The sequence below is a fragment of the Piliocolobus tephrosceles genome, chromosome 4 (genome assembly GCF_002776525.5).
Source record: "Piliocolobus tephrosceles isolate RC106 chromosome 4, ASM277652v3, whole genome shotgun sequence".
Classification (NCBI taxonomy): domain Eukaryota; kingdom Metazoa; phylum Chordata; class Mammalia; order Primates; family Cercopithecidae; genus Piliocolobus; species Piliocolobus tephrosceles.
In genome coordinates this window covers 38007027-38030746 of record NC_045437.1, presented here as the reverse complement: position 1 = coordinate 38030746, position 23720 = coordinate 38007027, and the positions used below count along the sequence as shown (strand labels likewise).

At 34.8% G+C, this 23720-nt stretch overlaps 1 protein-coding gene across 10 annotated transcripts in view; it reads left to right on the top strand.

The window, feature by feature from the left end:
- RICTOR (RPTOR independent companion of MTOR complex 2) overlaps positions 1 to 23720 on the top strand; it is a 129282-nt gene that overhangs the window by 56761 nt on the left and 48801 nt on the right. For all 10 annotated transcript variants that reach the window (XM_023216482.3, XM_023216480.3, XM_023216481.3 and 7 more), the window contains 4 exons: positions 8868 to 8932; positions 9819 to 9950; positions 15630 to 15693; positions 20910 to 21036. In XM_023216482.3, the coding sequence (XP_023072250.1) occupies positions 8868 to 8932; positions 9819 to 9950; positions 15630 to 15693; positions 20910 to 21036 (388 nt within the window). The remainder of the gene's footprint in view (positions 1 to 8867; positions 8933 to 9818; positions 9951 to 15629; positions 15694 to 20909; positions 21037 to 23720) is intronic.

Here is a 23720-nt window from a genome sequence, read left to right as displayed (position 1 = left end):
TTTATAGCCCTTTTTGAATGTTTTAGTATTTGTGTAAGAAAGTCATACAGATGCCCATGTTTTAACTCACTCCGTGTTCTTCTATTTCTTCTTGTTTCTTTCATAGTATATTAGTCCATTCTCACACTGCTGTAAAGAACTGCCCGAGACTGGGTAATTTATAAAGGAAAGATGTTTAATTGACTCACAGTTCCACAAGGCTGGGGAGACCTAAGGAAACTTATAATCATAGTGCAAAGGGAAGCAAACGTGTCCTTCTTCACATGGTGGCAGGAGAGATAAATGAGTTCTGAGTGAAGGGGGAAGGAAGCTCCTTATAAAACCACTGATAGTGAGTTCTCTCAGGGGATTTTTTAAGGGGAAGTCCCTTATAAAAGCAGTGATAGTGAGTTCTCTCAGCTCTCATGAGAACTCACTCACTATCATGAGAATAGCATGGAGAAAATGACCACATGATTCAAGTATTTTTCACCTGGTTCCACCCTTGACACATGAGGATTATTACAATTCAAGGTGAGATTTGGGTGGGAACACAGAGCCAAACCTTTTAATTCTGCCCTGGCCCCTCCCAAGTCTCATCCTCACATTTCAAAACACAAACATGCCCTTTCAGCAGTTCCCCAAAATCTTAACTCATTCCAGCATTAACCCAAAAGTCCAAGTCCAAAGTTTCATTGGAGGCAAGGCAAGTCCCTTCCGCCTATGAATCTGTTAAATCAAAAGCAAGTTAGTTACATCCTAGATACAGTGAGGGTACAGGCATTGGGTAAATACACCCATTCCAAAGGGGAGAAATTGGCCAAAACGAAAGAACTACTACAGGCCCCATGCAAGTGCAAAACTCAATAGGGCAGTCATTAAATCTTCAAGTTCCAAAATGATCTCCTTTGACTCCATGTCTCACATCCAGGTCACGCTGATGTAAGAAGTGAGCTCCCACAGCGTTGGGCAGCTCTGCCTCTGTCGCTTTGCAGGATACAGCACCTGCTTCTGTCTGCTTTCGTGGGCTGGAATTGAGTGCCTGTGGCTTTTCCAGGTGCACAGTGCAAGCTGTTGGTGGATCTCCCATTCTGGGGTCTGGAGGATAGTGGCCTTCTTCTCACAGCTCTACTAGGCAGTACCCCAATGTGGACTCTGTGTGGGAGCTCCAACCCCACATTTCCCTTTCGCAGTGTCCTAGCAGAGGTTCTCCATGAGGGCTCCACCCCTGCAGCACACTTCTGCGTAGACATCCATGCATTTTCATACACCATCTGAAATCTAGACGGAGGTTCCCAAACCTCAGTTCTTGACTTCTGTGCACCCACAGGCCCAACACCATGTGTAAATCGCCAAGGCTTGGGGCTTGCACCATCTGAAGCAACTGCCTGAGCTCTATGTTGCCTCTTTTAGCTGCGGCTGGAATACAGGGCACTAAAGACTACACAAAGCAGCAAGTCCCTGGGCCCTGACCAGGAAACCACTTTTTCCCCCTAGGCCTCTGGGTTTGTGATGGGAGGGGCTGCCATGAATGAAGCTCTCTGACATGCCTTGGAGACATTTTCCCTATTGTCTTGGTAACTAACATTCAGATCCTTGTAACTTATGCAAATTTCTGTGGCCAGCTTGAATTTCTCCTCAGAAAATGGGTTTTTCTTTTCTGTTGCGTCATCAGGCTGCAAAGTTTCCAAACTTTTATGCTTTGCTTCACTTTTAAACGTAAGTTCCAATTCCGAATTGTATCTTTGTGAACATATAAAACTGAATGCTTTATAGAGCAACCAAGTTACCTCTTGAATGCTTTGCTGCTTAGAATTTTTTTCCGCCAGATACCCTAAATCATTTCTGTCAAGTTCAAAGTTCACAGAGCTCTAGTGCAGGGGCAAAATGCTGGAAGTCTCTTTGTTAAAGCATAGCAAGAATCACCTTTATTCCACTTCCCAACAAGTTCATCATCTCCATCTCAGACCATCTTAGCCTGGACTTCATTGTTCATATTACTATCAGCAATTTGATCAAAGCCATTCAGCAAGTCTCTAGGAAGTTCCAAACTTTCCCACATTTTCCTGTCTTCTTCTGAGCCCTCTAAACTGTTTCAGCCTCTGTCTGTTACCCAGTTCCAGAGTCACTTCCACATGTCGTGTATCTTTACAGCAGTGCCCCACTCTCTGTGGTACCAGTTTACTGTGTTAGTCTGTTCTCACAGTGCTATAAAGAACTGCCCGAGATTGGATAGTTTATAAAGGAAAGAGATTAAATTGACTTACAGTTCTGCATGGCTGGGGAGACTTCAGGGAACTTACAGTCATGGTGGAAGGGGAATCAAACACATCCTTCTTCACATGGCAGCAGGAGGGAAAAATGAGTGCCAAGCAAAGGGGGAAGCCCTTTATAAAACCAGCAGATAGCGTGAGAACTCACTGTCAGATGAGATTGGGTGTGTTCAGGGTGATATGGTCATAGACGGAACTCATTATCATGTGAACAGCATGGTGGAAACCGCCCCCATGATTCAGTTATCTCCACCTGGTCCTGCCCTTGACACGTGAGGATTATTAGAATTCAAGGTGAGATTTTGGTGGGGACACAGAGCCAAACCATATCACGTACAGAAAGAGCTAAAGAGATTAATGTGTACTTTAGAGTTTGGTTATTTAAATTAGGAGATAACTAGTAAGGTAGTCATCACAAGAAATTTGTATCAAAGTTATTCTTATAATATTTTGAGATTTATATGTGAACTCTTAGTGATTAACAGTAAAAGTATATTTCTTTGATAATCCAAAATTTAGAATTCTATTACTATCTTCTTTCTTATTCCCAATATATATGTGAATTTAGTTACACATAGAAAGTTTAATCACTGCTTGGGATAATTCTGATTCAAAAGGTTTTTCATTTAAGACTGATTAAAGCCCTCTTATACAATCCTGGAAACAACCTGAAAGCATTTAACCATTATTGAATGGTTAAATGGTTAAAATTTAACCATTGTTGAATTCCATTTACTATCTCTGGAAAATAGGCACTAATTAATAACAAATATACTGTGTTTCTGCCATAATTGTTCTTTTTAGTTATTTATGATTTTCCAGTTTCCAGCTGATTCAGCATCTTTCTTAAAAATTTTTCTTGCAGTTGAAATGCATCAACATTAATAATCAGAAAATGATACACCTCTCTATACACTTTTTAAATTGTGCATGTTTGTTTTTTAAGATTATAATACCTTTGAATTTTGTTTAACTTTTTCACTAAAACTGCTAACTCTAGGAAACGTTAAGTGGTAAATGGTCATATATTTTTCTGGTTTGAGAAGGTAGATAATTTGAAAATTGTGTTCTCTGAATCTATAGTTTTCTACAAGGTTGGCAAGTATGAGAAGCATAATGCAGGAAATGAGAGTCAAGTACACACTTACAGGAAAAACCAACCCTTTAAAGGACAAGACTTTGTATATTTGTAGAATTTTACAACCTTTCATTTTATTAACATTCACTGTTCCTGTAGCAGAAGAATGGAAATACTGCCTTTTTAAGCAGTTGAGTTGATATGTGTAAATTACAGTTTAAAAAAGTGACATTTTTTCCCAGTTTAAAAGCACAATATTTTGTATGTTGATATAAACAAATTCTAACCTTAATTTTTCTATATTATTTATATTTGGATATTCCCAAGGATGAAGTAATCATAGCTAGTGATCATAGTTTTCTTTCTTATTCATGTATGGTACCACATAGTGATAATGCTAGTATTCTGAAATATGTGAGAAATCTTTAAAAATAATAATTTATTTTAAGTAGTGAAAGTGCAGTTGTTTATGTTTTAATTCTTTGAAATGGGCAATTTTTTTATGGTATATTTTTAGTTAGCAGTTCTGGAGAAAACAATAGTTAAATTTTCTTATTTGTTTTATGTATATATATATAGCCAGGGTGCAGTTCTCCAGACTCTTGATGCCACATTTGAGGCTGGAGAAATGAAATAAGATGGTAATATTCAGTTGTTTTTTTACTTCCCCTAATCCCCAACCCTGTGTAGATAATTTCAATATAAAATTGTAGTAATATTTTTCACAGTGGACTCTGGCCTCACACTGGTTTGATCTGATTTCCAGCTTTACCACTTAATTACCTTTGTGGCCTTAGGAAGTCATATTAACCTCTCTAAGCCTCAGTTGTTTTCATGTACAGAAATACTACTAGGGTTGAGAAGATTAACAGTCAATAATTGTTACTTCTGTGTATATTCATCAAGACTATATATAAAACTATTCCTACATGGTGTGATACATGTTTAATTGTGAACATTTATAAAATACACAAAAATGCAGAGGAGAATAAATTATCTGTGATTCTACTTTCTTTTTTGTTAAAAAATTTTTGGTGTTAAATTTTAATGTATACACTTTTTTTTTAAAGTGTGTCTTTAAGAAATGTATCTTACGGAATCTTTTCCCCTACTTAGCAATAGATTACGCATATTTTTTCTTATTATATATTATTTTAATGGCCTCATAAAGTTCCTCCTTTACAAACATTTTATTTCCATTTCTTTGATGTTGTAAATAATGTCATAAGCATCTTGTACTTGAACCTACTTTATATTAAATAATTTAAAATACATAAATCTCCAAAAGTGTATCTTGATCTTAGTGCATCTTTCCAATTTAGTTTATAAGATATTTTCAGTTTTCAATCCCATTACCAATATATAATAATATTTAAAATAATATTTTGCAATATATCTAAAAACAATATTATAGTAATATACAATATTTTAAACTATTTTTTGAAATATTTACAATAATAAAATAATGTTATACAATAATATTTAAAACAATATTTTGCCATTTTTGTGAGTTTTAAGTAGAACTTTGCAATTCATTTGACTTGGGTTTTAGGATAAATGAATATATGTCATATTTATTTGTCAATTATATTTCTTCAGTAGATTCCTTGTACATTTTCTTTGCCTGTCCTTCTTTGGGGTCCTGAGAAGTCTCTCAATTTGTTTCAACCTTTTACATTATAAGGATCTGTATTAGTTTGCTAGGTGAAGATGGAATGCTATGAGCTGAATTGTGTCTCGTCAAAATTTGTGTTGAATTTCTAACCTCCAGTACCTCAGAATGTGACTGTATTTGGAAATAGGGCCTTTGAAAAAGATAATTAAGGAAAAATGCGGTCATATGGGTGGGTGGGCCTAATCCAGTATAACCTCTTAAAAAAGTGTAGATTAGGAGACAGACATACACATAGGAAGATATAGAAAATAGTCATATGTAAGGCAAGGAGAGAGACTTTGAAAAAAACAACCCTGCCAACACCTTGATCTTAGACTTCTGGCCTCCGGAGTTATGAAAAAGTAAATTTCTGTTGTTTAAGCCACCCAGTCTGTGATATATGTTATAGTAGCCCTAGCAAACTACATACAGTCCCTTAACCTTTTTCTTACCGTACTTGTTGCAAATATTTTTTACTAACACATTATGTCACTTTTAATTTTAGGTATATGGTTGGTTTTTTAGAGGTATAGAAGTTTTATCTCAAAACTTAGGAATTTTTATGTTATTGTTTTAAATGTGTATGTATAAAAATGCATTCTTTTAAATTTTTAACTACTTGCAATACTGTACAAGACAGTAAAAACAAAAGAAAAACATTATTTATACTCTTTGAAAGTCTGAAGCCTCGTTCATCATATCAAAATTTTAAGGAATGCCAGTATTGTAATATCAGCAGTGTTGCAATATCTGATAGCAGCTATTCTGGTCCTGTCTCCTATCCTATTCTATTTGGGACCTCTTCCCCTCCCCTTTTTTCCTGTAAAGAAAAAATTGGACAGGAAATTTTTATAGTTATCCTACCAACAGGGTAGTAAACTTCTATGATCAACTTTTTCTTAGGGTCCATTCTTCTCATAGATATGATGTGATATGTTGATCACTTTGGTTGCTTTATACTGTATGGTTACAGTGTTTATAACTTCATACTGAGAAAGAATATTAGCGCTTTGGAGACCCTTCTTGGTCTTCAGTGTTAAATACATGATTTATCTTCTCTTTAATCCATTTCAGTTAGCCCCAATAAATCAATTAAGGATATTATACATAACTTTTAGGTAAAAGTCAATTCTCCAAACTCATACCTAGATTAAACAGGCATATATTCATACAGGTGGGATCCATATAGCTAGTATTAGACCACCGCTCTCAATGAAAACTAGGAAAACCTGTTTGAAGGCAGCAGGCAGCTGCTTGGGCAACAATAAGTGCAGATGCCAACCTTTCAGAAAAGGGAGAATCTTGTACAAGTAAGCTGCTTCAACAACTTTTTCCCAGGGGACACTTGCTGATGTTAAGTGTGGGCAGGAAACAGGATCCAAGCGTTAGGCCCAGGAATACTGTTGCTGAAAGACAAAGAAAACAGCACAGAGGTTTTGGTGGAGTCCTAGGTGCATCAAGCATGAGGAGATTCTCCCCTCAATTCAGTTGTTTAATCCTGGGGCTACCTGGGATAAGAAACTTAAAGCCTAAGTGGAAAATCTTTGAAAATCAGGAATGGAGTTTGCAAAACAAAAATTAAATTTTTCATCTGCCTTGGACGAGGTTTCTTAACAATAGGCTTTCAGTTGAAACTTCAGGTGGCAAGGAAAAAGCAGAGGTTGGCCTGGTCTTACCAAGACAACCCCCTAATGTGGACTCACCACCATCTAGTGGCTTAACAGAAAGAAGGCTGAACCTTCTGTGGAGACAGATAACACCATCAAATCTTTGCAAGTTTTTAGATAACAATCAAAGACTAAGGAGCCACCAAAGGACAGGATTACGTGACTAAAAGGGAAAACAGCTAATAATGGATCCAGAGATGATCCACATCATTCAGGTGTGTTAGATGAAACCTACTTTCAGTAACAACTATGTCATGAACATAGAGGATGTATGGAAGAAATTGATGTGAAATGAAGAATTTCATTAGCACATTGGAATGACTAAAAAGATTAAATGGAAATTCAAGAAGAGAATAATACAGTATCTAAATTTAAAAACTCATTAGATACATGTAATAGAAGATTAAACACATCAGAAAACAGGTTATAGAAAATATTCAACTGAAGCATTGAGATAACAGAAAATGGAAAAAAACAAAAGAGGATTTACAGATTTGTGATACACATGAAAAGATCTGGCATACATTTAATTGAATTACCAGAAGGAGAGTTTGGACAGAAGTAGTTTTGAAAATATATTGTATAGAATTTTTCAAAACTGCAGAAATAGATCAACCCAGAGATTTAGGAAGTTTTGTTTACCCTAAGCAGAATAGCTACAAAGGAAACCACACCTAGAAACACTGTAATAAGACTGCTGGAAACCAAAGCTAAGGAAAGATGTCTTTAAAAGAGCCTGAGAGGCTGGGTGCTGTGACTCATGCCCTTAATGCCAGCATTTTGGGAGGCCAAGGCGGGCCGATCACCTGAGGTCGGGAGTTCGAGACCAGACTGACCAACATGGAGAAACCCTATGTCTACTAAAAATACAAAATTAGCCAGGCTTGGTGGTACGTCTGTAGTCCCAGCTACTAGGGAGGCTGAGGCAGGAGAATCGCTTGAACGAGGGAGATGGAGGTTGTGGTAGGCGGAGGGTGCGGTGACCCGAGATTGCGCCATTGCACTCCAGTCTGGGCAACAAGAGCGAAACTCCATCTTTAAAAAAAAAGGAGTCTGAGAGGCCCAGTGTGGTGGCTCACGCCTGTAGTCCCAGCACTTTGGGAGGCTTAGGCAGGCAGGTCACCTAAGGTCAGGAGTTCGAGACCAGCCTGGCCAACATGGAGAAACTCCGTCTGTACTAAAAATACAAAAAATAGCCGGGCGTGGTGGCTGACACCTGTAATTCCAGCTACTCCGAAAGCTGAGGCAGGAGAATCGCTTGAACCTGGGAGGCAGAGGTTGCAGTGAGCTCAGATCGCGCCACTGCACTCCAGCTTGGGTGACAGAGTGAGACTCCGTCTCAAAAAAAAAAAAAAAGAGTCTGAGAAATAAATGACATGACTTTCAAAAGAGTCAGCAATAACTCTGATGGCAGACTTCACAACTGAAACAATGGAAGCCATCTTGAAACTGTTGGAGGAAAATAGCAGCTAACCTAAACTTCTAAATATCCAGCAAAATATTCTTCAAACTTGAATGTTAAAAAAAAAAAAAAAAAATCATTTCCAGAGAAATAAAAAACAAGAAAATCATTACCAGCAACCTGGTCCAAAATTAAATCAAAACACTAACAAAACAAGTCAACAGCAACAACAGAGTTCTTCAGGTAGAGGGAAGATATCCCATTAAGGAACCGTTAAAATGATGAATAATAAAAAGGGCAAATATGTGAATTAATATAAATTGATATGGACTGTTCAATTGATAAATACTGTTCAAAAACAGTAATATGGTATAGGTTTTAAAAGATAGAAAAAACAGTTGTAAAGTGAAATGTGAGGGGAGAAAGTAAAATTACAGTGTGAGATTCTAGCATTATTGAGGACATTGTGAAGTGGTACTTTTTGTTAGATGAGTCAACAATTCATGTTGTAGTCTTAGTAGTAGCCACTAAAAGAACCATTTTTAAAACTGTAAATTATTGAGAAGGAAAATGGAGTAACAGAAAACAAATGAGTTTTTAAAAGGCAGGAAAGATAAAAGATTAAAGAAACTTAAAACTGGCAGGGCAAATGAGAAATAGTAAGATGATATAAATAAAGCTGCCTATTTGAACAGTAGAATCATAGTTTTCAAAATATTCCATAAAAATACCTTATTTTGCAGTGTAAACATATAATATATATAAATATGTAAAAATATACAACACATATATACTTGTTTTGTTTTTCTGACAGCTTCTTTGTGATATTGGCCACAGTGAAGAAAAACTGGGCTTTAACTATGAGGATATCATAATTTGGTAAGTGTAGTTCATTCCCCTCTCCCATCCCTTCCAGATTTTAGTAATTTTAATTTTAGTAATTTTAAACTAGAAATAGAATAATACAGCACCTCATATTTGATTTCATAGAAACTGTTGCTTGAACATTAGAAAAATTTAAGAGCTACAGTAGTTTTGTTTCTGTGAGTCTTTGTGATATTTTCTAATTACTAAATATGAGGAACCAAAGTGAATGTTCAAAAATACCTGGACTTCTAGAATTTAAACTTTTAAATTAAATCTGAAATTTGCAGACTAAATTTCTCATATTATTCCCAGGAACAAGAGGAACCTATAACTCTAGGTCTTACCTAAGAGAAAGTTGTGCTTACAACAGACTTGATTTCCCCATGCACACTAGTAGAGGCATGTTATATGGTTTTATAACTATCTTTTAGGTACTCTTAGGAATTAAAATTGATATAAAAGGTCTGTGCCTGCTATTGGTGTAAATTATTTTTATCATTGATTTAAACCAGTGATTTTTGGGAGAGGTATGGAACAGGTAGGCAGAGAGAGGATATTTGATTATAGAGACACAAATGGTATAGCTTGAAAAAGGTAAGAACTCAATACCTTACTTGAAGGTAAGAACTCAATACAGAAGTACAGAAGGTAAGAACTCAATAACATTTTCTTGATTGGTAAGAATGTACTAAGGAGGCACAGATTTAAAAAAGCAACACTAAGTGAAATTGTATGGGTTGGAGTGAATAATTTTTATATATGTAGAATGCTCTTAGATAGAATTCTGTTCATGACTAGAATTTTTGCATATTTTGGCTGAGGAATAATTTGGTAATATAATTTTGTGTGTATTTGAAACCCGGGCAGCAAAACTTCTATTTTGTTTGTTTTCATACAGTTTGCGGTTAGCTTTATTAAATGAAGCAAAAGAAGTGCGAGCAGCAGGGCTACGAGCGCTTCGATATCTCATCCAAGACTCCAGTATTCTCCAGAAGGTGCTAAAATTGAAAGTGGACTATTTAATAGCTAGGTAAATTTCCTAGAGTTGTTTATATGTTTTTGAAATTTTGTGTTGAGTTTTTAGCATGTCTACCATAAAGTGTACAGATTTTTACTCTAGTGTAACTTTGATGCATTTTGCATACACACACACACACACAACCAAGTAACAAGATTTAGAACATTTTCAGCATCCCAGGAAAGCTCTGTTACATACTGCAATCAGTTGTAAACATTACTCTGACTTTTCCCATTGCACACTAGTTTTTCCTGTTCTTGAGCATTGTGTGTTGGACGTATACAGTAATTACTCTTTTTTTCTCATTATTGTCTTTAAGATTCATCTATGTTTTTTATTTTGTTTCGTTTTTGTTTTTCTTGCTGTGTAACATTTCATTTTATAAATAGACCACAATTTATTCCATTCTGTTGAAGCTTTTCTGGGTTGTTTTCAGTGTTTGACTATTTGGAATAAAGTTGCCCTGAATATTCTTGTAGAAGGCTACAAGAATATTCTTATAGAAGAAGAAATGCACTCATTTCTCTTACGTATATGTAGAACTAGAATTTCTGGGTTATAAGGTACATGTATGTTTAGCTTTAGTAGATATTGCTGAACAGTTTGCTAAATGATTGCACTGATTATACGTCTACTATTATGTATAGGAGTTTCAGTCTCCCCATATCATCATCAACACTTGATATTTTCAGTTTTTGGTTATATCGTTTCTTGTGTGATTTTCATTGTGGGGTCTCATTGTGGTTTTAACTTGTATTCCCTGATGAGTGATGATGTTAAGCACTTTTCATTTGCTGGTTGAAAGTTTGGGTATCCTATCTTTTGCTCGTTTGTAAATTGGATTATCTTTCTTGTTATGTAGGAATTCTTGATATCTTCTGGATGTGAGTCTTTACAGATGTATGTATTGAAAATGTCTTCTTTCAGTTTGCCTTGCCTTTGCCTTGCCTCTGCCTTGCTCTTCACTCTTTTAATGGGTCTTTGATGAACAAAAGTTCATGATTAGTGAAATCCAGAATGCTTTTTGGTCTATTTGGAAGAGATCTATGTTTTCTTTTAAAGGTTTTATTCCTTTATATGTGTTTAAGTCTTTGAACCATCTTACTTGATTTGATCTCATTTGATGATTGTGTAAGGTATGAGATAGATGGCAAGTCATGATTCATTTTTATCTTTGTGAATATCCAGTAAAATTAGCACCTTTTATTGAAAACATTTTCATTTCACGTCTAGATTTGTGTCACCTTTGTTGTAAATCAGGTAGTTCAGTAGCAATCTATTGTTGGGTTCTCTATCCTCTTTAGTTGGTGTATTTGTCCTTGCACTGGTTTCTCAACTGTTTTAACTACTGCAGTTCTATAATATGTCTTGATACCTGTTAATGTGAGTCTAATTTTGCTTCTTCAAGACTATTTTGACTAATCTGGATTCTGCATTTTCATATAAGTTTTAAAATAAGATAGTCCATATCCACATAACTTGCTGGGATTTTAGTAGGGATTGAATTAATGCTCTAGATTAATTTGGGGTGAATTTACATCTTAATATTGAATTTTCTAAACTTCTATTTATTGGAGACTTTGATTTCTGTCAACAGTATTTAGTAGTGTGTGTGTTTGTTTTTTGCAGAGGTCCTGAACATATTTATTCAGTTTATTCTAAGATATTTTGATGATAGTATTAATGTAATTTAAAACTTATTATTTTCTGTTTTTGTTACTAATATACAAAAAAATTGGGGGGAGATATTGATCTCTTATTTAGTAATCTTGCCAAATTCACTTTTCAGTTCTGGTTGTTTGTAGATTACTTTGGATTTTCTGTGTATATAAGCATTAATTGTAGATGATGTCCATTTTATATCTTCCTTTCCAATCTTTATCTTTTTCTTACCTTACTACATGAGTTAGAATATTGCACTGAATAGGAATGATACTAATGGACAAGTTTGTTTCGATCTTGAACTCAGGTGAAGAGCATTCAGTATTTCACCATTATTTATACTTTCTATAAGCTTTTACTAGATTTTCTTTATATGCCTGGTTTGCATTCTTTAAATAAACACCACTGTTTGTGATATATTGCCCTTTTCATATGTAACAATTTCCTTTGCTAATATTTTATAGATTTTTGCACCTATGTTCATGAGAGGTATTGACCTTTATTTTTCCATTTATCTGAAGTCTTTGTCTGATTTTAGTATTGGGAGTATGTATGTTTGTTTTATAAAACAACTAGGGAAATGTGGCCTTGTTTTCATTTTACCCGGGAAATATATGTAAGATATGTATTTTTTTTTTTTTTTTTTGTCCTACATGATTATAATTCATTAATGGATCTCTCTGGCTGGGTTTTCTTTTTCAGCCTGTTATAAAATTATAGACTCAATTATTTTTCACCTATATAGTACCTTCTGACTTTTCTTTTTCTTGTTTCAGATTTTGAAGCTTTGTTTGTTACTTCATGTTTAGAAGTGCTAAATCTTCATATTGGGCTTAATCCTTTTATAATTATAAAATAACCCTCTTTATTCCTAGTAATACTTATTTTATGAGTGTTCATGTCATCTAATAATACATTACCACCTTTCTTTTGCCTAGTGTTTGCATGGTGTACCTTTTACTATCCTTTTACTTTCTTTTTTTGTTTTTACATTTAAGTGTCTCCCCTGTGAATATCATATCGTTTTTTCTTTTTTTTTTTATCTGGTTTGACCAACTTTGTCTTCTTACTGGAGTATTTAGACTATTTATGTCTAGTGGTTTATTATGTGCATGATTTATGGACTTTGTCAAATGTAATTTTTTGTGTGTATTTATGAGTTTGTTGTCTCATTACTAGCTTCCTAATACTTGATTTTGTTTGCTATCTTGGCATTTCTATTCTATTTGTCACATATGTTCTTTGTTCTTGTATTTCTCATTTTTTTGCTTCATTTGAAATAACAGTTTTTTTCCTCTTTTAGTGTCTTGGCTATGAAGTCTTTCCTTCTTTTTAGTAGTTGTCCTAGAGACTGGAACATATATCCTTGATATATTTAGTTCTACTAGTCATCTTTTGTCTGTAAATCCCTCTATTTTGCCTTCATGTTCAAAGGCTGTTTTCATTACCACTTATTTATTTTTCAATGCTTCAGTTATTGTCTTCTGGATTTCTTTTTCTTCTTAATTTCTTTTTTTTTAATAACAGTTGAACAATAAGTAGCTTCTCTTTCTTGTTATGTAGGAATTCTTGATATCTTTGAGATTCTTTCGGATATATCTTTTTACCTCTGGCTGCTTTAAAGATTTTTTTTTTACTCTGTTGTATATTCTGCCCTATTGACTGGTACTCCATCTATACACATGTTGGATCTTTTCACTGTCCCACGTTTCTGATGCCGTTACTGTATTTTTCAACCTTTTGTTGTGGTTAATCTTTGTATTTCAGTATGCTTACTTTTCTACTTACCTGTTTATTAAAAACCTTTCATCCTGCTAGTACATGACTCTCATGAATTCTTAATTTCAGTTATTATTTTATTTATTTTAGGATTTTTTTTTTCCCATTTGTTTGAGATGGAGTCTTGCTCTGTCACCCAGGCTGGAGTGCAGTGGCGCTATCTCAGCTCATTGCAATCTCCCTCTTCTGGGTTCATGTGATTCTCCTGCCTCTGCCTCCCGAGTAGCTGGGACTACCGGTGCAGCACCACCACACCCGGCTAATTATTTTCTATTTTAGTAGAGACAGGGTTGCACTGTGTTGCCCAGGCTGATCTCGAACTCCTGAGCTCCAGCAGTTCACCCGCCTCGCCCTCCCAAAGTGCTAGGATCACAGGCCTGAGCCACCGTGCCTGGCCTATTTTAGTTTTATTTAAAGATTTCAGGTCTCTGCTTTATTTCTTCATCTTTTCTTCTATTTTCTTTAGCATATTAACCATAGTTATTTTGAAGTCCCCTCTGACAACTCCAAAATGTGAATCACCTGTATTCTATTTGTAGTGCCATTTTCTTTTCTTAGTTTTTGGTACTTGGCCCTTTGTTTGCTTTAAACCATGCCTCATATTGTCTGATATTTGAATGTGAACATCGGTATTCAAAATTGTTGGGGCTGGGCTTGATGGCTCATGCCTGTAATCCCAGCATTTTGGGAGGCCAAGGGGGGCAGATCACTTGAGGCCAGGAGTTCGAGACCAGCCTGGCCAACGTGGCAAAACCCCGACTTTATTAAGAAAACAAAAATTAGCCAGGCACGGTGGCACGTGCCTGTAATCCCAGCTACTCAGGAGGCTGACGCACCAGCTCTGTCTCAAAAACAAAAAATCCAAACAAAAAAACATAATTATTGTCTCAGGATCATGTTATTTGCATTTTAAGAGAGTTAAGTTTTGTTCTAGAATGTTGGTTTATTACACTGATTCTGTTAAAGTTTGGTTTTAGATTTGCCTTTGCTCCTAGAAGTGGCTATTTAGGATCTCAGAGTGGATATATTGAGCAGAATCTTTTCACCTTAACCAGTCTTGAACCCTAACCTATTTCTTAGAGTATTGTGTTTCTGCTGAAATCTATACTCTGTTGTTCCTTTGTTTCTTAGAGTGTAATTCTGCTTTTGCACAATGTAGATGTTGACAAGTGTCTTAGAGAGCACTGCATGCAGATTTTAGCTCATTTTCTTCTGTTTTCTTCTCTCAGGGATTTTATCCCTCGAGTCCCAGCTACTGTGGCTGCCCTGACGTTAAACCTCTGTCTTTTCAGGACAGCCTGATTTCTGCTTTCTGTTAGAACTCTGCCCATGAGGCCAGGGATTGACATTGATAAATGCACCCAGGGAACAAATGTGGTTAAATGTGGAGCTCCCTGTGCTTCTTTTTTCAGAGATTATTCTTCATTGCCCTTTTAACAGTTGTTTTATACTGTAAAGTATTTGTTTTTTTTTTTTAAACCTTTACGGTTATTTTTGGCAAGACAGTCAGAACCTCGCATCTCTGTCATGGCCAGGAATGGAATTCTAAGTCCATTTGTATTTTAATAGAATTGCCTTAGATTAATTGTATTCAGATAGAAGAAATGCTTTTTGAATCGCAGACTATCTATATATAAAGCATTGATTAGAATAATGAACTGTCTAAATAAAAATGCTCCTACATAAACAAAAGATTTTCAAAATTGGATAATTTAATACATTTTACAAAGAAATGTCAGTTTGGTGGTATTTGTTTGGACATCAATATTTGAAGTGAATTCAGAATTCTAATTATATTTTGGTGAGATAGAATTTTTATAGATAGTGCCTAATTTAGTTTAAGCCCCGGTCAAAATTGCAATTAAATGAAAAGAACCTTGAACTATTTTTCCTTTACAATTTTTATAAAATGTCTGAATTTTATCAGAGATAAGTGAATTTTTTTAGTAGACTTTTAATACTTTGTTTATTATTCTTTCTTTATAAATAGATGTAGTCTTATAAATTACTTACTATACTGTTCTTTCCTGAGGTTTTAAAAGAAAAAATTGGTCTTTTAATTGACAGATATTTATCACTAGAGATGTATGGGTTAATTAAATAAATATATGTTGGTACTGAGAAATCATATACCAAAACTTTAATATACGATATTGACATTGTGAAAATGGGTTTCATCAAGCAGTATTATGATACAAAAAGTTGTTTAATAGAATTTTATCAATGATTAATATTTTGTGTATTGTTTAGGTGCATTGACATACAACAGAGCAACGAGGTAGAGAGGACACAAGCACTTCGATTAGTCAGAAAGGTATGCTCTATATGTGAGAGTAAAAGGCAAATTTATGGTTTTTATGTTAATATTTACATTTTTAGATTAGACTGTTTTGTGAAATCTTAATTAAGATTAAAGACTAAACTTTTATTAAACATTTTTATTAAAGTTATATATTAAATAAATTCATTAAACTTTGAGGTAAACAAATATTTTGTGGAATTATTCTATGTGATTGGGTATAGCTAGGACAATATTTCTTATAAAATGTTTATTGTGAAGAATATTTCTTCCTTTAATAGACATGTAAATGTAGTTACCGCTTTGATAAGTTACTGAAGAAAGAGGATTACTTTCTCTCCATCCTGATTTTCTCTTTATTGCATACTTAGAGTTTATAGTATTAAATGGAAGTCACAAATAGTTAGAAGTTCATTATTTTAAAGGTGAATTTGGATACAGTCTGTGGGCAGTTGGAGTAAACAATTCAGGCCCTTGTACAGGATAAAAGGTCACAGCCTAAACTCCACAAGAGAGGGTGTTAAGGACAATCCATAATGCTTCTTATGAGAGGCCTTCAGGGAATGCTTTGTTGTTTTACTTGATAACCCTAATGGTGGAAGAAGAGAGTGAACTGAGAGTAAATTTGGTTGGGACACAGCCTGAGTGAGACAAGTATCCCTCATATTTCATCTTAATGTTCATGAGAATCATAAAGTATATGTTCATTTGCATAAAAAATCTAAAAATATTTACCAGTTGAATTTTTTAGTTCTTTTTTCCCTCTTCCTATCTTTCATTTCCATACAGGTTCCAAAATGGTATACTGTTCAATTTCTGTGTTAGCTAGGGTTCCCTCTTTTTCACTTTTCTTACAATTGTCTACCTTTTGGTTAGTAATAGTACTCACAGGTGAACAAGTAAATGGATGAATTAAGTCTTAAAAGAAGTTTGAAATTCTACTAAGAATGATACTGGAGATAGATTAGGAGACTTGAACTGTTACACTAGGATTGTAATTTGACTTTTCAAATTCAGATTTTAAAAATGTATGGTTTTTATTTATACAATTCTTCCTTCTTCCATGACTGAGAATTCAGGATGAAACAAAATTTGTTTCAGAAGAACCTAGAACAATTTTTTCGTTATTTGGGTTATGTATGTCAGTATTTGTAATATTAGGAACTAAAATATATATTAATATATTTAAAATAATAAACACATTAATTACAAACATAACATTTTTTATGAAAACCATATTTTATTTTATTTTTTTCAATAATTTTTGGGGTACAGGTGGTTTCTGGTTACATGGAGACGTTATTTAGTGGTGATTGAGATTTTTGTGCCCCTGTCACCCAAGCAGGCAGTGTACACTGTACCCCATATGTAATCTTTCTATCCCTCACCTCCTCCCAAACTCCCCCCACCTCCAGTCCCCAAAGTTCATTATATCATTCATATGCCTTTGCGTCCTCATAGTTTAGCTCCCACTTAGAAGCAGGGAACATACAATATTTGGTTTTCCATTCCTGAGTTAATTTGACTTAGCATAATGGGCTCCGGCTCCATCTAAGTTGCTTCAAAAGACATTATTTCAATTGTTTATGGCTGACTAACATTCCATATTGTATATGGAATATTCCATAGTGTATAATACCACATTTTCTTTATCCACTCATTGGTTGATGGGCACTTTGGAATGACTATATTTTCCAAAAAATAATGAGAAGAGGGCTATTGTTTTAGAGTTTTGCAACTCTCTTTTTTTATCTTGATATACAAGTCATTTGGATTATCATATTTGCTTCTGCATTCAGTCTGTTTTAATAACACATGCGGTGAAGCCCCTGTAAAACTTTAGTACACACTTCTGAGAAGATAAGAGTGAAAGGGACAAATGATATCTTTGTATTGCTATGCAGAATCTCTGAAAATATCTTAAGGACCCTCAGAATTTCCTGGTCTACACTTTGAGCATCACCACTGTAGAGATTGCTGTCAGAAGAGAAGACAATTTCAAATGGATTCAGACAATTAAATTCAATTTTGGATATTTTAGTAAATGTTTTACTTCAATTTTGTATTTTTGCAAAAGTTAAAATTTAAAGTAACTCAGGTCTTAATTGCTCAAAAATAATTTATTAGCAGCATAACAAAAATATCATTCCATTTGGTTGTCTTCTGAGATGCAGAGTAGTTGACTCATGTACCATTTTGAATCCTAGAACAGGAAAATTGCTGATATTTGGTGGTGGAATATAGAATCAGAGGAAGAATTGTGGCACAGGACTTTTCCTTGGTTTACGCTAAAAGAATTAGAGTGAGAGCACATTTGCCGAACGAACAGTGGCCTCTATTGGCCAGAGAAACTATAATTTCATTAGTGCTTTTAGCATCTGAAGCACCCTTTTTTTATTTTTTTATTTTTTAAAGTAAAACCTTGGCAGCTGTACTACAGGTTGAGTATTCCTTTTCCACAATGCTTGGGACCTGAAGTTATTTCCCATTTTGGATTTTTTTGGGTTTTGGAATATTTGTGTGTATACGAGAAGATATCTTGTGAATGAGAAGACTTAAATCTAAACACAGAATTTATTTATGCTTCGTATACACTTTGTACACATATCCTGAAGTTAATTTTGTATAATTTTTTTTTTTTTTTTTTTTTTTGAGACTGAGTCTCTCTCTGTCACCCAGGCTGGAGTGCAGTGGCGCCATCTCGGCTCACTGCAGGCTCCACCTCCCGGGTTCACGCCATTATCCTGCTTCAGCCTCCCCAGTAGCTGGGACTACAGGCGCCCACCACCACACCCAGCTAATTTTTTTTTTTTTTTAATTTTTGTTTTTAGTAGAGACGGGGTTTCACCATGTTAGCCAGGATGGTTTTAATCTCCCGACCTCATGATCTGCCTGCCTCGGCCTCCCAAAGTGCTGGGATTATAGGCATGAGCCACTACACCCAGCCAATTTTGTGTAATATTTTTTAGAATTTTGTGCATGAAACAAAGTTTATTGTTTTTACATTGAACCATCAGAAAGCAAAATTGTCAGATGCTGAATTTTCTACTTCTGGCTCATGTCAGTGCTCAGAAAGTTTGTGATTTTGGAGCATTTTGGATTTTTGGATTAGGGATGCTCAACCTGCAGTAGAAATTAATGTTTAATATTATAATTACTATATCACTGAATTTTTTTGTATGCATTCCCAAAAGTTAAAATTTGTAATAAAAGTATTAGTCTATTATATTTTAAAAGATAAGGAAAAACATATTTTTGCTTTAGGATAACTTACGCTATGAATACTTAAGGAATTCTTATGTTATTTTTTCTCTTATTTTACTCATCTCATTCATTTGGAAATGTTTTGTCTGCTTTTTTCTTTTCCATGTCTCTGATTTCCCCCTTCCAATGCAGGCAGCTCTTTTGTGGCTTTATTTCTCTCATTTTTAATGTAATTTTTCCACTAGTCAGTTGTTACTATTCTTTTCTTAATCTTATTTAAATTCTACTTGCCGTCTACCTAATTTGAACTGTCTTTTTTTCATATATAATTTCTTTATTCATGTAATAAGGAATTAATACCACAAACTTTTTACATTTGGAAGAGATTCATTGACTGGAATCTCATGCCCTTGATACGTAGCAAGATAGTGGCAAAGCCAGAGCAAGAACCCTCTTCTCCGAAATTTCCAAACCTACATTGGCCCATGAGTTTGAAGTTCAACCTGCCTACTTTGGCCTTCAGAGCCCAGTTTTGGTCCAGCCAACCATTTCTATCTGACATGTCTTATGCCACCATGTGTAGGCAAACTACCCACCACTACTACCACAATTGTTACTTCCTTCCTACTCTTTTCATGTTCAGCCCTTCTCACCTTACATTGATCTTCTAGTCTCAGCTCGAATATTAGATATACCCCTTAGGTAACTCAGTGCTTCTCTAATTCCTTTGTGTCAGTTCCACAAATACATTACCTAGTCAGGATCTTCAATTTGTTTTATATGTCTGTCCTGTCATGCCAGAAGAGATTATTAAACTTTTACAGTTTTAACAGTGACTGCATTCTATGGCTTCTCCCTTATTGAGCATTCACTGGTTTATGAAGAAAGCATTCTCTGATTTGCACACAGTTTAAGGTTTCTTTGCATATATTTCCTGGAAAAAAAGAAGAGTGATTTTATTTGTAAAAATTTTATGTATCTATTTCATAGCACAATCTGGTGAATTAAGTAAGTATATGTTTACTAGACACAAGATTTATATAGAATTTTATACTTGAAACTTTAGAAATTATCTGTTCATACATATCTTCATTTTACGAATGAGGAAATTGAGGCATAGAGAGGCTTGGTTTAGCCAAGGTAGCATAGTTTATTATAGCAGACTTAAGTCTAAAAACCATTTTGCCTGGTTTTTCAGCAAAATATTTACAGAATATATTACATGCATTTTGCTGTTTGGAGAAATTTTCTTATAAGCTCCTTATAAGAGTAGTAATAGATCAGAAAGTATTAAAAAATAACTTAATGTCATAAAATGTTAGAATTCTTTCACCCAGGAGGATCGATTTCCTATACTTCCTATACCTCCTTCCTTCTCCCTTTCTTTCTCTCCTTTTTCAGTTAATTGAAAAAAACTGACTTAGAAATGAATATGAAAGCTTTTGTAGATTCTACAATTATTGGAGATATGTTTGTTTTATGGTTGTAGAACTGTTGTATAATTTCAGGTGAACTTTATAATATGTCTTTAAAATACTGCTTAAATGACAAACCACTTACAACTACTAATCAAACAGATCTTCTTTTGATCTTCTATAAGACTTACTTGTGTATCTTTCATTTGGTGATGATGGTATATGGAGAGATGGTCAGGATCATAAAAGTGCAGTAGTATATTGACTACTATTGTCACCTCTGGTTTACTTTGTCTAGGTACTGAAAAACTGTTTAAGATTTAGTCCCTATTCTAGAATAATTTAAAATCTCAGAAACATTTGGTCAATGAATTTATAGTCTGTAAGAAAAAATCTAACACATTTTCCATAGTAATGGCTATTAACATTTGTTGCATCAATTATTAGTTATATTAATATTTTGAAATGTCCATAAGAAGCAGAAGATTAAAATTGGTACCTAGATCTTATTCTGGATCTTATTCTATGTTATTAACTATTTCAGTTTGGACAAAATAGGTTTAAGAAATGTATTACTAAAGTAACTTCTTTTTCTGATTCCTTCTGTTACAGATGATTACTGTGAATGCTTCCTTGTTTCCTAGTTCTGTAACCAACTCATTAATTGCGGTTGGAAATGATGGACTTCAAGAAAGAGACAGAATGGTCCGAGCATGCATTGCCATTATCTGTGAACTAGGTCAGAATTTTTTTCAAGTAACAAAAATGTAATATTTTAGAAAGGATATCTAACATTTGATGTATATGTATTTTATTATACTTTAAGTTCTGGGATACATGTGCAGAATGTGTAGGTTTGTTACATAGGTATACACGTGCCATGGTGGTTTGCTGTATCCATCAACTTGTCATATACATTAGGTATTTCTAATGCTATCCCTTCCCTAACCCCCCAACAGGCCCCGGTGTGTGATGTTCCCCTCCCTGTGTTCATATGTTCTCATTGTTCAACTCCCACTTATGAGTGAGAACATGCAGTGTTTAGTTTTCTGCCCCTGTGTTATTTTGCTGAGAATGATAGTTTCCAGCTTCATCCATGTCCCTGCAAATGACATGAACTCATCCTTTTTTAATGGCTGCATAGTATTCCATGGTGTATATGTGCCACGTTTTCTTTATCTAGTCTGTCATTGATGGGCATTTGGGGTGGTTCCAAACCTTTTCTATTGTGAACAGTGCTGCAGTAAACATGTGTGCATGTGCATGTGTCTTTATAGTACTATGAGTTGTAAATATACCCAATAATGGGATTGCTGGGTCAAATGGTATTTCTGGTTCTAGATACTTGAGGAATCGCCACACTCTTCTTCACAATGGTTGAACTAATTTACACTCCCACCAACAGTGTGAAAGTGTTCCTATTTCTTCATATCATCTCTAGCATCTATTGGTTCCTGACTTTTTAATGATTGCCATTCTAACTGGGGTGAGATGGTATTTCATTGTGGTTTTGATTTGCATTTCTTTAATGATCAATGGTGATGAGCTTTTTTTCATATGTTTGTTGGCCACATAAATGTCTTCTTTTGAGAAGTGTCCGTTCATATCCTTTGCCCACTTTTTGATGGGGTTGTCTTTTACTTGTAAATTTAAGTTCCTTGTAGATTCTGGATATTAGTCCTTTGTCAGATGGATAGATTGCAAAAAATTTTTCCCATTCTGTAGGTTGCCTGTTGACTCTGATGATTGTTTCTTTTACTGTGCAAAAGCTCTTTAGTTTAATTAGATCCCATTTATCAATTTTGGCTTTTGTTGCCATTGATTTTGGTGTTTTAGTCATGAAGTCTTTGCCCATCCCTGTGTCCTGAATGGTATTACCTAGGTTTTTTCTAGGGTTTTTATGATTTTAGGTCTTTAATCCATCTCGAGTTAATTTTTGTGTGAGGTGTGAAAAGGGTGTCCAGTTTCATTTTTCTGCATATGGCTAACCAGTTTTCCTAACACCAGTTTTAAATAGGGAATCCTTTCCCCATTGCTTATTTTTGTCAGGTTTGTCAAAAATCAGATGGTTGTAGATGTGTGACGTTATTTCTAAGGGCTCTGTTCTGTTCTATTGGTCTGTATATTTGTTTTGGTACCAGTACCATGCTATTTTGGTTACTGTAGCCTTGTAGTATAGTTTGAAGTCAGGTGGCGTGATGCTTCCAGCTTTGTTCTTTTTGTTTAGGATTATCTTGGCTATATGGGGTCTTTTTTGGTTCCATATGAAATTTAAAGTATTTTTTTCCAATTCTGTGAAGAAAGGCAATGGTAGCTTGATGGGGATAGCATTGAATCTATAAATCGATTTGGGCAGTATGGTCATTTTCACGGTACTGATTCTTCCTATCCATGAACATGGAATGTTCTTCCATTTGTTTGTGTTCTCTCTTATTTCCTTGAGCAGTGGTTTGTAGTTCTCCTTGAAAAGTCCTTCACCTCCCTTGCAAGTTGTATTCCTAGGCATTTTATTCTCTTTGTAGCAATTGTTAATGGGAGTTCGTTCACTCATTATTTGGCTCTCTGTCTATTATTGGTGTATAGGAATGCTTGTGATTTTTGCACATTGATTTTGTGTCCTGAGACTTTGGAAGGAGACCCATCTCACGTGCAAAGACACACATAAGCTCAAAATAAAGGAATGGGGGAATATTTACCAAGCAAATGGAAAGCAAAAGAAGCATGGGTTGCAGTCCTAGTCTCTGATAAAAAAAACTTAAAACCAGCAAAGATCAGAAACGACAAAGAAGGGCATTACATAATGGTAAAGGGGTCCAAGCAACAAGAAGAGCTAACTATCCTAAATATATATGCAACCAATATAGGAGCACCCAGATTCATAAAGCAAGTTCTTAGAGACCTACAAAGAGACTTAGACTCCCACACAACAATAGTGGGAGACTCTAACTCTCCACTAGACCACTAGCCAGACTAATAAAGAAGAAAAGAGAGAAGAATCAAATAGATGCAAAAAAAAAAAAAAAAAAAAGGTAAAGGGGATATCACCACTAATCCCACAATATAAACACTTCTACGCAAATAAACTAGAAAATCTAGAAGAAATGGATAAATTCCTGGACACATACACCCTCCCAAGACTAAATCAAGAAGAAGTTGAATCCTTGAATAAACCAATAACAAGTTCTGAAATTGAGGCAGTAATTAATAGTCTACCAACCAATAAAAGCCCAGAACCAGATGGATTCACAGCTGAATTCTACCAGAGGTACAAAGAGGAGCTGGTACCATGCCTTCTGAAACTATTCCAAACAACAGAAAAAGTAGAACTCCTTCCTAATTATTTTTTGAGGCCAGCACCATCCTGATACCAAAACCTGGCAGAGACACAACAACAAAAATAAAATGTCAGACTAATATCCCTGA